Here is a 12,854-nt window from a genome sequence, read left to right on the forward strand (position 1 = left end):
CTCTAGTGGGTTTTGATATTGGTTTTATGTGATGGGGTGCCACACCGCTCATCCTAGTGGGTTTTGATATTGGTTTTATGCGACGTGGCACCACATCAGTTGCGCCCGCAAGAGAGGTAAATCGGACTACGTTGATAGTTCAAGGATCAAATAGACTTTGTCAAAAAAATATCAATAAAATTATCCAAATGTTTTCTAAAATGCAACAAAAATGCCAAAATATGATTTAATCCTAAAAGATTCATAGAAAGCTGGTTTTCACTTTTTGATCTAAAACAAGTTTTATATGAGTTTTCTAAGATCAAATCAAATTTTAGTGTTTAAATTGTGTAACTTTTCTAGAAAAAGTATTTTTTATTTTTTTGAAAATAAAATTTCTATAATTTTTTAATAAAGCCTATTTGTCTTCATTGAAATATCAATGTAGTTCAAACTACCTCCCTCACGGCTGATGCATCGAAACTAATACCAAGGAAACGATTTCAACCGGTTTCAAAAGTCTAGAGGGATTAAAAAACGCAATTTTTGGTTTATAAGAGAGTAAACAGAGCTTCGATAAGAGTTGGGCGGTCAAAAGACCTTCCCCCTTATGGCCATGTTCGGTCGCAAATAAATCCAAGAGGATTGAAGGGGATTGAGGTGGTTTAAATCCCTAGAAAGTCAAAATCCCTCCCAATCCCCTCTAACCCCCATGGAATGGGGTACTCCCTCCATTCTAAATTATAAGTCATTCCAAGAATCTTGGAGAGTCAAAGTACCTCAAGTTTGACCAAATTTATATGATAAGATAATAATATTTATGATAGCAACTAAGTATCACTGGATTCTTCATTAATTATATTTTCATAGTAATACATATTTGATGTTATAAATCTTTATAATTTTCTCTATGATTTTAGTCAAACTTAAGATGCTTTGACTCTCTAATATTCGTGTAATGACTTATAATTTAGAACGGATGAAGTATAACGGAACATGGCCTAATAGAAGTGAAAGGTTCAGCCCAACGCATGTCTCAGATTTGGTAACCGGTCCACTTTCTCTATTCGGCCCACACACAAATTTGGGCCCAGGCCATCTCTTCTCTCCCTCGCTTGCCGTCGCCTCCATGCTGGCGATTGGCGAAGGCTTCTGCGCGCAGCGGCGGTGGCGCGTTGAGCCGTCGCCGGCGAGGAGTCCCCCACTCGCGACGCGTCCGAGGTATGCTTGCATTGCCTGTTGTTGGGTATGCGTCGTCTCTCCCTGTACCGTCTGGCGCCTTGAGAGCTTCATGTCTGTGCTTCCGTCCTGGTTAGGGGGCTCCAGATTTCAGTTCGGTTCGATCGTTTAGGAGTTCCAAAATTTGGATTCGATTGCTTCGTTTACAGATCCAGGGATCTATGCGGTTGTCCTTGTCCCCGCTGATGTGCCCTTCATGAGTAGAAATTATAATGCTACTATGCTATACTAGAACCATACGATCTATGATGGCTCATGGCTTTGGTCTGTAGGCGCGTCCTTGTTTTTGTTGGCTACATTATATTGGAGAGATATGCTACTGCTGCTGTGCGGATGTGAATCATAACTACTTGTGGCGTGGTGTCTTGCTTCGCTTATTCATTGAAACGGTTCCTATTTTGGATCTCATGCTAGTCCTTAATTCCTCGAGATAAGCTCAAAGGAAAAGAATAAGCAAATTCTCTTTTCTTACAAGTTACACCCCGTAAAAGTAGGGGGTAAAAGCATATTCTTACAATGATGATAGTGGGTGTATATCCTCCATTACAAAACATTCTTACAAGTAACTGCTGTGCCCGATTATCAAGCATTCTTACAAGTAGTGGGTGTATATTCTCCATTTCAAAACATTGGAGTATAGAACTGAAACTCAGAAACACGCTGCTGTTTAATGATGTTTTTATCTAGCATTCTTACAAGTAATGGGTGCAATTGTCCATTACGAAACATCGGAGTATAAAACTCAAACTCAGTTGCTGCTTTCGATTCATCTGCCATGCTCCAACTCTATGCCGATGCTTCCATATTGTGCATTGCTGGAAGGGCAATTAGAGGAAGGTTTTGCATATAGACTTTCTGTTTCCACAACATGGTGCTGTCAGCTTTTCTTGCCAGGTTCTTCTTATTACTTTAAGCCGCTCAAAAACTTTGGTCATCTGTGGACGCTCGTCCCCCTTCATGCTGAGGCATTTCTTTGCGAGTTCAGAAATCGCTTGAAGTGGTTCCATCCCTACCCCTATTATGCTCTTGTCCAGCATATCTTGAAGCTTGGTCTCCTTCGTTGCCATCATAAAAGATGATGCAAGCCCCTTCCGTTCACTGGAATCCTCAGAATATATTGCAGTCTTCCTTGTGATTAGCTCCAATATGACAACCCCGAAACTATAAACATCACTCTTTTCTGTTAGCTGCCGTTCCTGTAGATATTCAGGATCTAGATAGCCAAGAGTTCCTTGGACCATTGTCATAAATTGGGTCTCATTCTTTGCAAGCATGTGTGATGCACCAAAATCAGTCACTTTTGCTGTGTAGTTGTCATCTAGGAGAATGTTTGAAGATTTTACATCTCCATGTATTATGGGTGGGAATGCAGATGAATGGAGATATGCCAGCGCTTCTGCGGATTCTAGGGCTATTCTTAGTCTGTCATCCAATGAGATGGATGACCCTTCACTGTGGACCAACTGGAAGAGAGTGCTATTTGGGATGAATTCATAGACCAACATGGGAACTTCCACTTCGAAACAACAGCCTAGAAGCCTGACCACATTCCTGTGGTTTATTTGAGAAAGTATGATGATTTCCTGCACAAATTCATCTTCCTGGTTTGTGTTGCAAACTTTGGAGCGCTTTATGGCTACAACTTTGTTATCCTTCATAATCCCTCTGTAGACCGTGCCATGTCCCCCTCTTCCCAGTTCTCTTCTCTTATCGAAATTGTTGGTTGCATTCTCTAATTCTTCTTTTGAGAATACTCTTACTGTATCTACTCGTCTTGATCGCATTTTTTCAAGTAAAATAAATCCGCCATTTTGCTTGAAGAAACCATCCTTTTCTTTGATGAGCTCTCTCTTTTGATATTGAATGATCACAGGGAAAATGCAAACAAGGAGAAAGACTGTGCTGATAGAGATACCTACAGTCACCAGGTATTTTTCTATGAAAATAAGATCAATAACCAAAGAAAGGAGAAAATATTGATCTATTGACATTACAGGTTGTAATACAGCACTGGCTCCTGTTATTTTGCATTGGTTGAAGGGGGAAAATCACATGAAACAAGGTATTGGCATTTTCTTAGTATTGTGCACGAATAAATAAGCATAACTGTACAGAACATTTAAATTATTACTAATAGTGAATTGGACCATTGATTGTACTTAAGTAAACTAATTTTGATTCAACCTTAGTTGAACTATAGCACAACTGCAGTTTTGTGTCTCCATGAGCATCAGTATTGACATATAGTTGCTATTTATGATATATACAGACAACTAGATAAGGATTTACCTAACACCATCTTTATAGTCTGTAGGATCCTGATAAGGAGCACAATTTATCATACTCGCATCAGTGCTCCGAGTTCCCTTTGGACATGTGCAGCTGTAGCTTCCTATTGTGTTAGTGCATTGGCCAAGGCAAAGATACTGCTCAGGAAAGGCACATTCATCGATGTCTGTTAATGTAACCAGGAAAACAAGGATGCTCATTAAATCAACCTGGCATATTATTTGAACCAGAGGAATTGAAGGCTGGTTGTTGCTTACCTTGGCAGCCTTCTTCCAGATATGGATTCCCCCCATAGCCACTGGAACAGTTGCAGAGATACCCTGGGCCATTGACTGAAGGGATGCACTCGCTGTTCTTGCTAAGACATGCATAGGATGACATATTTTTCTTTGCTTCATCACATGATTCTTCCCCAACAACCCAGTTAAGCACAAGAGGCACGCCATCAATGTACTTGTCAGCAAAATGGTGGCCTGCAAGGTCAGAGACATCAAACCTGAACTGCTGGGTCTCAATCACGAAGGCATAACTGCATGGGTTGAACTCCAGCACGCTTGTACTCCGCCTTGTTGAGAAGGTGGTGTTGAAGTAGGTGAGGTTTGCCGGGATTGATGTCTGGCAACAACCCATGCCGGTGCACTGCCCGCTGGTGTCGACGCTTGCATTGCTGCTGCAAAACGACATGCATCCGCTGGTGTAAGAGTTTGCATTTTCACCTTGGATGAACGCGATGGTGTCACACCCAATCGCCGTGAACTTATTCTTGGTATGTGATATCTGGTAATAAGACGCTAGATCCGTGGGAGATCTAGCGAAGTCAGTGATGCCAGTGTCATTGTAGCAGTCCCACGTCAGATGCTTGTGTACTCGAGCCTCCCCTTGCAGCAGAAAGATATCAAAGGCCCAGACGTTACTGCCTTCGCCACCCAGGTAGGCTCTTCCGGCGTCGTTGTCGCATCTGACCTCAAAGCCGCTGCGAAAGCAGCCAGGACCGATGCCGAAAGGGTAGGGGATGCTCAGGTTGCCACATCTTTCTTGGCATCCGGGACGTGCCATCCCTCCGGCAAGTGCCAGCAGGCGCGTGGTGCTCAGCATGGTGGCGAGCAAGAGCAGCCATGGTGGTGAACGCCAGGGCATGGCTGGCTCTCTCATATCTCCCTTGCTATGTATCTGTTGAGCTCATTTGGTTTCATCTGGAATGCCCATTACATTGGTGCAGAGGGGTGGAGAGCTGGTGGATACGAAGAGAAGAGATGATATGCTGCTGCAGGCCATTACATATTCTGCATTGGTGCCTAGAGGTCTTGCTTCCCGCCAAGGAGAAGGGCCAACCCAAGCCAACTTACCTGTTGTCTGTCGACTTCGAGTTGGCCGTCATCGATAATGCTTGGTTTTTGGATTGTGATGCTAGACGGCTATGTTGGTTCTCAATTATGAATCTTGGACAAATGTATTGTACATAATATACGATGGTGATTGGCTGATTGCCTGCCCTGGTGTGGTGTTGTTGAGGGTGACAACAATGAGGTAGCTCTGTAAGTTCTAGACTCTAGTGCTGTCATCAAGTAGTAGACTAATGCATTTGCTAGTTCACCAGTTGGTAGCCTGGCGCCCTGGCTGCCTACCTTTGCACTCGGTCAGCATAATCCAAGACCAAGATGATGTCATACTGTCATTGGCCTGTTCCATTTGGGTATATTAGAACCAACAAAAGAGATTACAATGCATTCCATGGTTTGTCCGGGTGTACTATATGCTGTTACGGAGTATTTGTTCGATCTGGAAGGCAACACCAATACTCCATCCGGCCGGCCGGCCCAGCGGCAAATAAAACAAAAAAAAAAAAAAAAAAAGATGACAACTGAAGAAACAGAAAAAAATATATACTCATGAAAACTGCCCATGCTTAAGCATGAAAATAACATTACCCAACAGGATTTGAATCAGCATGAGCCCAATATGCATATTAGGCCATCCCAAGCACAGTTACAAGCAACTAGGCAATCCGTTCACTACATACACAGCGCCCCCAATCACAATGCCTATGGTCACGTGGATGCGTGAGTGGACTCCTGTTGTTAGAACCTCTCCTCACTATGGATACAAAGTGCTGGTGATAAAATATACACTGCTGCTACTACTTTATACAAGATGCAATCCGATTATTCACTAGCATGACATTACAGAGAGCATGCCAGCTTGATCAGATGTACCACACCTTTCATCGCTTACTGTCAACCAGCTTCAACATCAAATAGGAATGGGAATGCTACATGTAATTGCAGCCTGGCACAAAGGAATAACAAGAGCCCATGTTAAGCATGGGCTCAGCTGTCAGACACCGTCTCTTCAGATGACGCGCCGGTGTCGCTCGGGATGGCACCGTTGGGTGCTGTGGTGCCTTTAGCCCCACAGTTCAGATCCAATGCCTCACCAGACAGGAACAGCCTCTTGCTGAACGACCGCCAATCCACATTCCTCCTCATCGCGCGCTTCAGGGAAGCTCCAGGGAGGACATGGGGCATCATGTCGTCACAAAAGAGAGAGGAGCCTCCCCTTGGTGGATCTGCGGCTGAACGCCCTGGTGCTGGCACCATGCTCAGCCACATCTCAGGGTTGATTCGACTGGTGCCAGTTTCGGCATCCTTTGTAAGCCACTGGGGAAGGCTGTTGATCGGTTGCTGGTTGGTGAGAAGGAGCTGGGGCACCCTGTCTGATGGTTCTTGGAACCAAGGTGACTTGTTCTCGTAGTATGACTTATGGAGCTTGGATGCCCTTCTGCGCCTGCTGCCACTTCTTCCATATGAGGAAGAAGCCCCAGGGAAGCCTCCCAGGGACATATTTCTAGGCCCACCATCAATTCCATGAAAGTTAAGCCAACCCAGGCTTGATGAATGATGCTGACCTCTCTCTGAAGCACGGGCATTGCGAAAGTAGACGTCGCCCAATGAAAGGTCTGTTTGGGCCCCAAGAAATGCAGACTTTGAGCATCCAGAGCATGAAGCTCTACCAAGATAATCTTCGCCCATATGAAGAGGTGGCACAGGACCCAGAGCAGATGCCACAAGCTTCTTCTGCTCCTTGTCCCATTGCTTAGCAAGATCCTCAGGCATTCTTGAGTTTGAAAACCGTAGTCGAGTATCCTTCAACATTGCATTCCAATTATTAACGCCATATCTCCTAACTCCGATCCAAAGAAAATCCAACTCTTCTTCTGACCATGGAGCCGACTGCCTCTTGTAGGAGTATGTGCCAAGCTTTTCGGTTAACTTATGAGATGTGCGGGAGGTGCCTCCAAGAAACAACTTATCGCTCCTCAGAGCAGCCACACTATTGTCTGTGAAACTGTCCAGGCTGAGGTCTAAACTGAATTCAGGAGCCCTGTCCATTATTCTGAACTTGAGTTCTGAAGGCAAGCTTTTTGGTCCCTTCAAACTCCCAGTGTTCCATGGTGGACCCAGATCAAAGAAATTTGAGTATGAGGTATGCATGGTTGAGCTTTCTTCATGCTGCTGTTGTTTGCCACGGATAGTATCTTTCTCCTTTGTGAAAAACAACCTTTCAATTGGTTGAGACATTTGCTTTCGAGCATTAACAATTAGATCCTGCAACAAAAAAAGAAAATGTTTCACATCATCTGAGGCACAAACATATGCACTGTTAAGATTTCTTTTACAGTGTAGTATGCTATATGACAAAAGAAAAGGAAAACAAGCTTGTAATGGCAAAATTAAATGAAGTATGTGAAACAAGCCATCCCTCTAACTGCAAAGGAATTTAGATTGAAGCTAATGGCTATATATCATTCAGATAAAAAAATTTGAAACAAATACAGATTAAAAAAATACGCCACTGAGAAAACAATCTCATTTAGCGCATGGAGAATTTGGAAATGTGGCAAAATGCCAAGTAAACAAGTAATGAAAGGGGTAGTTCTATTATCCTCACCTGATCTGGCAGCCTTTGAACTGTTGAGTCATCCAAACAGGGAAGTTCCTCTTGTCTTAATTCAGTACAGTTCAGGTCGATCTTCCCGAAAGAAGTTCTTTTATTTTGATTATGGAGCCCTTGATCAAGAGCCTCTGAATTTTCCAGCTCCTTGCCTCTCTCATCATTATCATCATCCAAGACAATTATTGGAACATTTTTTGTTGAACCTTGAGATTCTGGAATATCTTCTACCACAGATTTATTGGTTGGTTTCAACCAACTGACATCTAGTTTTTGTCTTCGAGACTGCCGGGAAGTAGTTTCCCCAGTACAATGTCCGCCCTGCACATCAATAACTTTTGGAACTTCAATAGTATTCGGTGATGTTCCGTTCGAGTCCTCCATTCGCGTATCTTGCCCACTGATCTCTTGCACACCAGTGAACTTTGACATTGGTGTAACATCATCTTCCAGGGTCATCTTTTGGTTCAACACTGGTGTTACATCATCTTCCAAAATCATGTTTTGGTTTACGTCTTGAGTAATCTGTGGAACCACATGTTGAACTGAGGATTTTACGATGTGCGAACTACAAAAGGGACTTGTATCAATTCCTTATGTGTGTATCAATCAACTAATATTAGTTCTAGATCACAATAGCAGAGCTATCAAATGCAAGTATTCATCATACCTTTCTTGTTCAGGTGACTGTTCAGCTTGTGTAGAAGGTCCAGTATTGCTTAATGTAGCTCCCTGTAAATAAATTAAATGCGATTTCTGATTATTTTGAATGCCCAGGCAAGGAAATTGTCAATTACAACATAGGTTATTGCCAAAGTAATACATGAAAAGCAGTGTGAGTGCACCTATAGTGCATAAAAATCGGTGGAAGACAGAAGCTACAGAAAAAATAATATAATTCTACAACTACAAGATGGTAAGGCTGTGCATTATTTTGTTGATATTTTAATACACTCATACAAAAGCATAATCTTTTAACAGCATCATTTTTTCCCATTCCCTACACTGAATAGTATCTAGAAATAGTTATAACTTTTAAACACATAAGGTAATAAACATAAATTAAAAAGGCACAATACTACCTGGTTGATGTTGGAAACCTTTTAACCATCATAATATTTCTGTACAGTGACACACAATTCTGGGCTTCTTTATGTTTTTGGCACTTTACGTATTCGTAGTGATAAGGCTGTTTCTGAGTACCATTGCAGTTTTATTCCATTATGCGTTTTAGAGAAGTGTATAAGATCACTCATCTGGCTAACCTCATAGCTTAGATTACAAAATTCAAAGCCTGATACAGGAAATAAGATAAGTTGATGTGCATACATTATGAAATCATGTCAGCACTAGCTACCTTCTATTGTTTGCCAGTTAACTAAATTATGCACACACCCATTCCTACAGAAAAACTTTACAATTAACAGCAGTACATCAGAGCTGGAAGTACACATCAATACTATATCAAATGGCCCCAAGCAACAGACCACTCAAACCAGCAAGAGGGAAAAAAAAGGACAGACCTAACAACAACAACAACAACAACAACAACAAAGCCTCCCAACAAGTTGCTATTTTAAACAAAGACAACACAATTTTCTAAACAATCTTCACCTCATTACTATATCAAATGCCTCCCAAACAAAAGCAGGGATATCAAGGAATGTTCAAAAGAATTATGTCATTTAAATGCAGCTGTACAGGAAAAAATGAGGGTAAAAACATACCTTATCCTCAATATCCAAAGGGTTTGGAGCAGTATGTTTGAGCAATGGTGTAGCATTCAGTGATGATTGTGGTGAGCTGCATGTCAGTGTTGAACACTGTTTGTCGTTGTCCGGTGAACAAATTTCCTCTGCTGGTTCATCCAAATTAGTTTTCTTCTTAACTCGCCTGCGAAAGGTGAGCAGAGGACTAAACCTTTTCCTACATTGGCCAGGGACGACAGCAATCTCCGTCCCTGTAGGTGAATTTATTTCCACAGGGGCAGAGATATTTGAATCTTTTATCTGATTAATCGTCCCGTCAGCAAGCATGAGATCACACACAGAACTTGAAACAGGAATTTGATTCTTTGCATCATCAATGCATTGTGATTTATTGCTATGTGCCTCTGTGGTTGAGGCAATGGTGGCACAACAAATCTCAGGTTGCCTTTTCCGTGGTAATGATTCATATAGCTGATCCTGTCCTTTCTCTGGTTCACATTCTTCTTTGATGTTTTGTTGCAACATGGAGAGATGCTGCTGCTTTTTAGTTGTAATCTGCCATTTTTTTCAGATAAGAAATGGGTGTCAGACAATAAAACTGATGGAAGAGGAAACAGAAGACTGATCAGGATTAAACATGAAAAATAATCTGTTTCAGAACACGATTCATGAAATCATGCAGCTATTGACAACTTTAGACAAGCATCTACACGACACCACAAGTTTGATGCCCAAGAAAATCAGATGCAGATGCAGTCTTTTGCGCTTTCAAGAAAGCTGCGAGCAGCAGTAACCATAACATGGACAATAACAACAGCAAGTGGTAGAAATGATATAGTAAGATAATAACAAATCAACAAGAGTAACAGAGGCAAGATTCCTCACATGATTATCTTCATTTACCACGGCGGTCTCAGCAGGGCCCTCAGACTTAAGTTGTAAACTGCTGGCAGCTACATTGCTGGAGGCAGCAGGAGATGAATCAAGAACTGTGTCGTCTTCTGTATGGGCATGTGAGGCACAACGCTTCCTCTTGTATGTTATCATGACCTTGGTGCTCATCCTGATAAGCACAGATGCTAAAGGAAGTAAAGCTTGCCAGCTGTATCGGCTATGTTTTCAACTGCTTTCACTGCAAAAGAGACAAGTGATGAGGTGTGAGTAAAGTTCCAGCAGTGATAGAAATTTGCTGAGGAAAAAAACAAAAGTTAAGAGGGGGGAAGAAAAGTGAGGCAAGAGCGACTGTCATTCCCCTCCCCACCCACCCACCCACACCCCCGGGAGGGCTGCTAGTGTCCATTACAACTGCACATGAACATTGATACACACAGACGGTCACTGGGGCATTGGGGTTCAGCAGAATCCCCAGTTTTTTCATATTATGAAACAGAAATGCACAGCCGGTTTAATTGGCTGCCAAGAATTAACTACTATGGTGAAAACAACTTGAGATGCACCAAGCTGCAACCGTGTGTGCGCTGAAGAAGAACTTAATGAGGCATGATGAATAGTCTACCCTACCCAGCAGAACATCCTGCACTAAATGCATGGAGTCACACAAAGAAAGGGAACCGAACGTCCCCAAGCACGTGAACAATCCATGCCGGCAAGGCAGTGCTACCTTATATACGAAAATAAAGAAACTTAAGAAATCAAAACATCCGGCTGGATCCCCCACTCCACGGCATGACGAAATGAGGATGGCGTGGAGGGGGAAACAAAAGGATTGCGAGCCCTCCTCGCCCGTCCCGGGGACCGAGACCTCTCCCGCCGCCGCCGCCGGCGATGGAGCGCGGGGAAATTGGCTTGGTGCCGGGAGAAAGCGGAGGAGAACGGAATTTTCGGATGGGGACGGGAGGAGGAAGGCGGCCGCGCCTTTTTCCACAGCAGAAAAGAGAAAGTTGCAGGAGGAAACGAAACAATCCACCAAACCAAACCCAACCACCACTCCTCCATTCCATTTCAAAAGAAAGAAAGAAAAAAGACGAAGCAGCAATCCCGCACCAGACCAAGAATGACGCGGAGAGCGATGAGCGGAGGAGCCTTGCTTACCACCTCAGCTTCGCCATGTCGATCGCGGATGCGCGGGGCGCGGCGGCGGACTGGGGAGAAGGGATGCGGGGGTGGTGGTGGTGGGACGGATGGAAAGGGACAAGAACCTGCTGCTGGTGCTGCTCCTCCTCCTCCTCCTGCGTTTGTTTATTCCGGGGCGGATGAACGGACGGAAATGCCCCTCGTCGCTCCTATCAGAGCCTCAGAATGGGGAGGGGTAGTTTTGTAAAGTGGAAAAGTCGGAGGCCTGGAGTGGTTCGTTTCTGCTTCCGGGGAATGTTCCTTTGTTTTGGTTTTTGGGCTGCCCGAACCTTCGAAATCCGATGGCGGGTTCAGACACCACCCACACACACCACGCGCGCCGTCCGCCCCCCCTTTGTTTTTTCCCCCCCTCCTCCTTTTCCCGCGGATGAGGATGAATCAGGGAACAGGCAAGGCAAGCAACACACTCCTCCTACAGTCCTATTACTACTACAAAGCTGGGCATGGGTTGATTGCTTTTTTAAAGTTTCGCTTCTCTTATAATACGTACTTTTCAGCTTGTTTTCAGTTAGAATAGTATTTTTCTCTCACAACGAATCAGCCGGAACAGTATTTCGACTTGTTTTTTCCAGTGTTATCCTAAACGCTAAACGGTAAACAGTCGGTCATCTACCGTTTAGCCCATTATTCGAGCAAAACGGGTGTTTAAACGGAAAAACGGTCATTTAAACGGACAAAACAACCGATTAAACGGAAACGGTTTACCACCGTGTAGCGTTTAGACGGTGTGGAAACGGGCTAAACGGCCGTTTAAGCGAACAGTGGTTTTTTCAGCGAAGCGAACGAAAGCCGGCTTATTCGGCTTCTTTTTTCAGCCGGAACCGTGTTTTTCTCTCACAACATTTCAGCTTTGGCTTGTTTTTTCAACAAGCTAACGGGGCCATAATGGGTAGCCTTTCATGGAATCAGCAGATCGTTGCGTAAAGAAGTCCGGATAAAGTTTGGCACCTCATGAAACCAGATTGAATCACAAGACTGGTCAGTTGATCTGGCCCTGTTCGCTTGTCATATGAGCCATATTGTTTCAGCGTAGGAACAGCGTTTTTCTCTTACAACAAATCAGCGAACAGTATTTTCAACTATGGTTTTTCAACGAAGCGAACAGGACCAATATGAGCTATCACGTTACAGCTACTGACACAAATAAAGTAAAAAAACAATTGATGAAATTCTTGTCTGTTGCTTGATGTCATGGATGATAGCATCCACCGGAAAGCAATCCTTTCCATTTGATTGGAGCTTCTGAATCACAGAGAGGCAATCAGAATTATCACCCTAATTATGGGATATTTGAGACGAAACGGATAGCAAGCCTGAGAGCAATTATCTCTGTATGTTCTAGTGCCCTATTCGTTTGGTTGATAAGCTATGGCTGAAAGTACTGTTGACTGATTTGTTGTGAGAGAAAAATATTGTTCGTTAGCTAAAAAAGTACAGCTTATAAGCCGAGCGAACAGGACGTAGATCAATGGTCTTATTGTATCCCTGCCTAGATGCAGCCAAAGAGTCACAAATTGTGGTCTCTGATCAATGATCACTAAACCAATTCTCATTCTCTTTCTCTCTGATTTTGCAAATAAAGCAACGTTAACA

The 12,854-nt window shown here is 43.3% G+C and overlaps 2 protein-coding genes and 1 long non-coding RNA gene across 6 annotated transcripts; 1 reads left to right on the plus strand and 2 right to left on the minus strand.

Moving 5' to 3' along the window:
* The first annotated feature begins 1,072 nt into the window (after positions 1-1,072).
* On the plus strand, positions 1,073-3,655 carry LOC136464783 (uncharacterized). The gene is made up of 4 exons (XR_010761270.1): positions 1,073-1,200; positions 3,092-3,146; positions 3,215-3,280; positions 3,526-3,655. It is a non-coding gene; the product is annotated as an uncharacterized lncRNA (long non-coding RNA).
* Positions 1,659-5,300, minus strand: LOC136464782 (wall-associated receptor kinase 3-like). The gene is made up of 3 exons (XM_066463734.1): positions 3,765-5,300; positions 3,515-3,673; positions 1,659-3,154 (listed from the first exon to the last, which is right to left on the minus strand). Exons 1-3 carry the CDS (start codon positions 4,657-4,659, stop codon positions 2,046-2,048), a joined length of 2,163 nt encoding a protein of 720 aa, XP_066319831.1. The 5' UTR covers positions 4,660-5,300; the 3' UTR covers positions 1,659-2,045.
* A 91-nt stretch (positions 5,301-5,391) lies between these two features.
* LOC136464784 (uncharacterized) lies at positions 5,392-11,346 on the minus strand. 4 transcript variants are annotated; one of them, XM_066463739.1, is made up of 6 exons: positions 11,220-11,346; positions 10,053-10,299; positions 9,186-9,722; positions 8,129-8,190; positions 7,456-8,026; positions 5,392-7,112 (listed from the first exon to the last, which is right to left on the minus strand). In XM_066463739.1, the coding sequence occupies exons 2-6, from the start codon at positions 10,227-10,229 to the stop codon at positions 5,835-5,837; spliced, it is 2,625 nt and encodes an 874-aa protein (XP_066319836.1). In that variant the 5' UTR covers positions 10,230-10,299; positions 11,220-11,346; the 3' UTR covers positions 5,392-5,834. The 4 variants fall into 4 exon arrangements, with proteins under 4 accessions (XP_066319836.1, XP_066319833.1, XP_066319835.1 ...); XM_066463736.1 differs by having other exon boundaries at positions 8,129-8,186; positions 9,182-9,722; XM_066463738.1 differs by having other exon boundaries at positions 8,129-8,186; positions 9,182-9,722; positions 11,223-11,334.
* Positions 11,347-12,854: the final 1,508 nt, after the last annotated feature.

This window comes from Miscanthus floridulus, chromosome 7 (genome assembly GCF_019320115.1).
Source record: "Miscanthus floridulus cultivar M001 chromosome 7, ASM1932011v1, whole genome shotgun sequence".
In the NCBI taxonomy this organism is placed as follows: Eukaryota; Viridiplantae; Streptophyta; class Magnoliopsida; order Poales; family Poaceae; genus Miscanthus; species Miscanthus floridulus.

What these genes read in the sequence shown, in the direction of transcription:
- LOC136464782 (XM_066463734.1), bottom strand. Translation starts at nt 4,659, where the DNA reads ATGAGAGAGCCAGCCATGCCCTGGCGTTCACCACCATGGCTGCTCTTG. An exon ending in TCTGGAAGAAGGCTGCCAAG is followed by an intron (nt 3,674 to 3,764) that starts GTAAGCAACAAC and finishes TTACATTAACAG; the next exon opens with ACATCGATGAATGTGCCTTT. An exon ending in TCCTACAGACTATAAAGATG is followed by an intron (nt 3,155 to 3,514) that starts GTGTTAGGTAAA and finishes TTATTTTCATAG; the next exon opens with AAAAATACCTGGTGACTGTA.
- LOC136464784 (XM_066463739.1), bottom strand. Translation starts at nt 10,229, where the DNA reads ATGAGCACCAAGGTCATGATAACATACAAGAGGAAGCGTTGTGCCTCA. An exon ending in TGGTAAATGAAGATAATCAT is followed by an intron (nt 9,723 to 10,052) that starts GTGAGGAATCTT and finishes AAAAAATGGCAG; the next exon opens with ATTACAACTAAAAAGCAGCA. An exon ending in CAGTCACCTGAACAAGAAAG is followed by an intron (nt 8,027 to 8,128) that starts GTATGATGAATA and finishes TCCCTTTTGTAG; the next exon opens with TTCGCACATCGTAAAATCCT.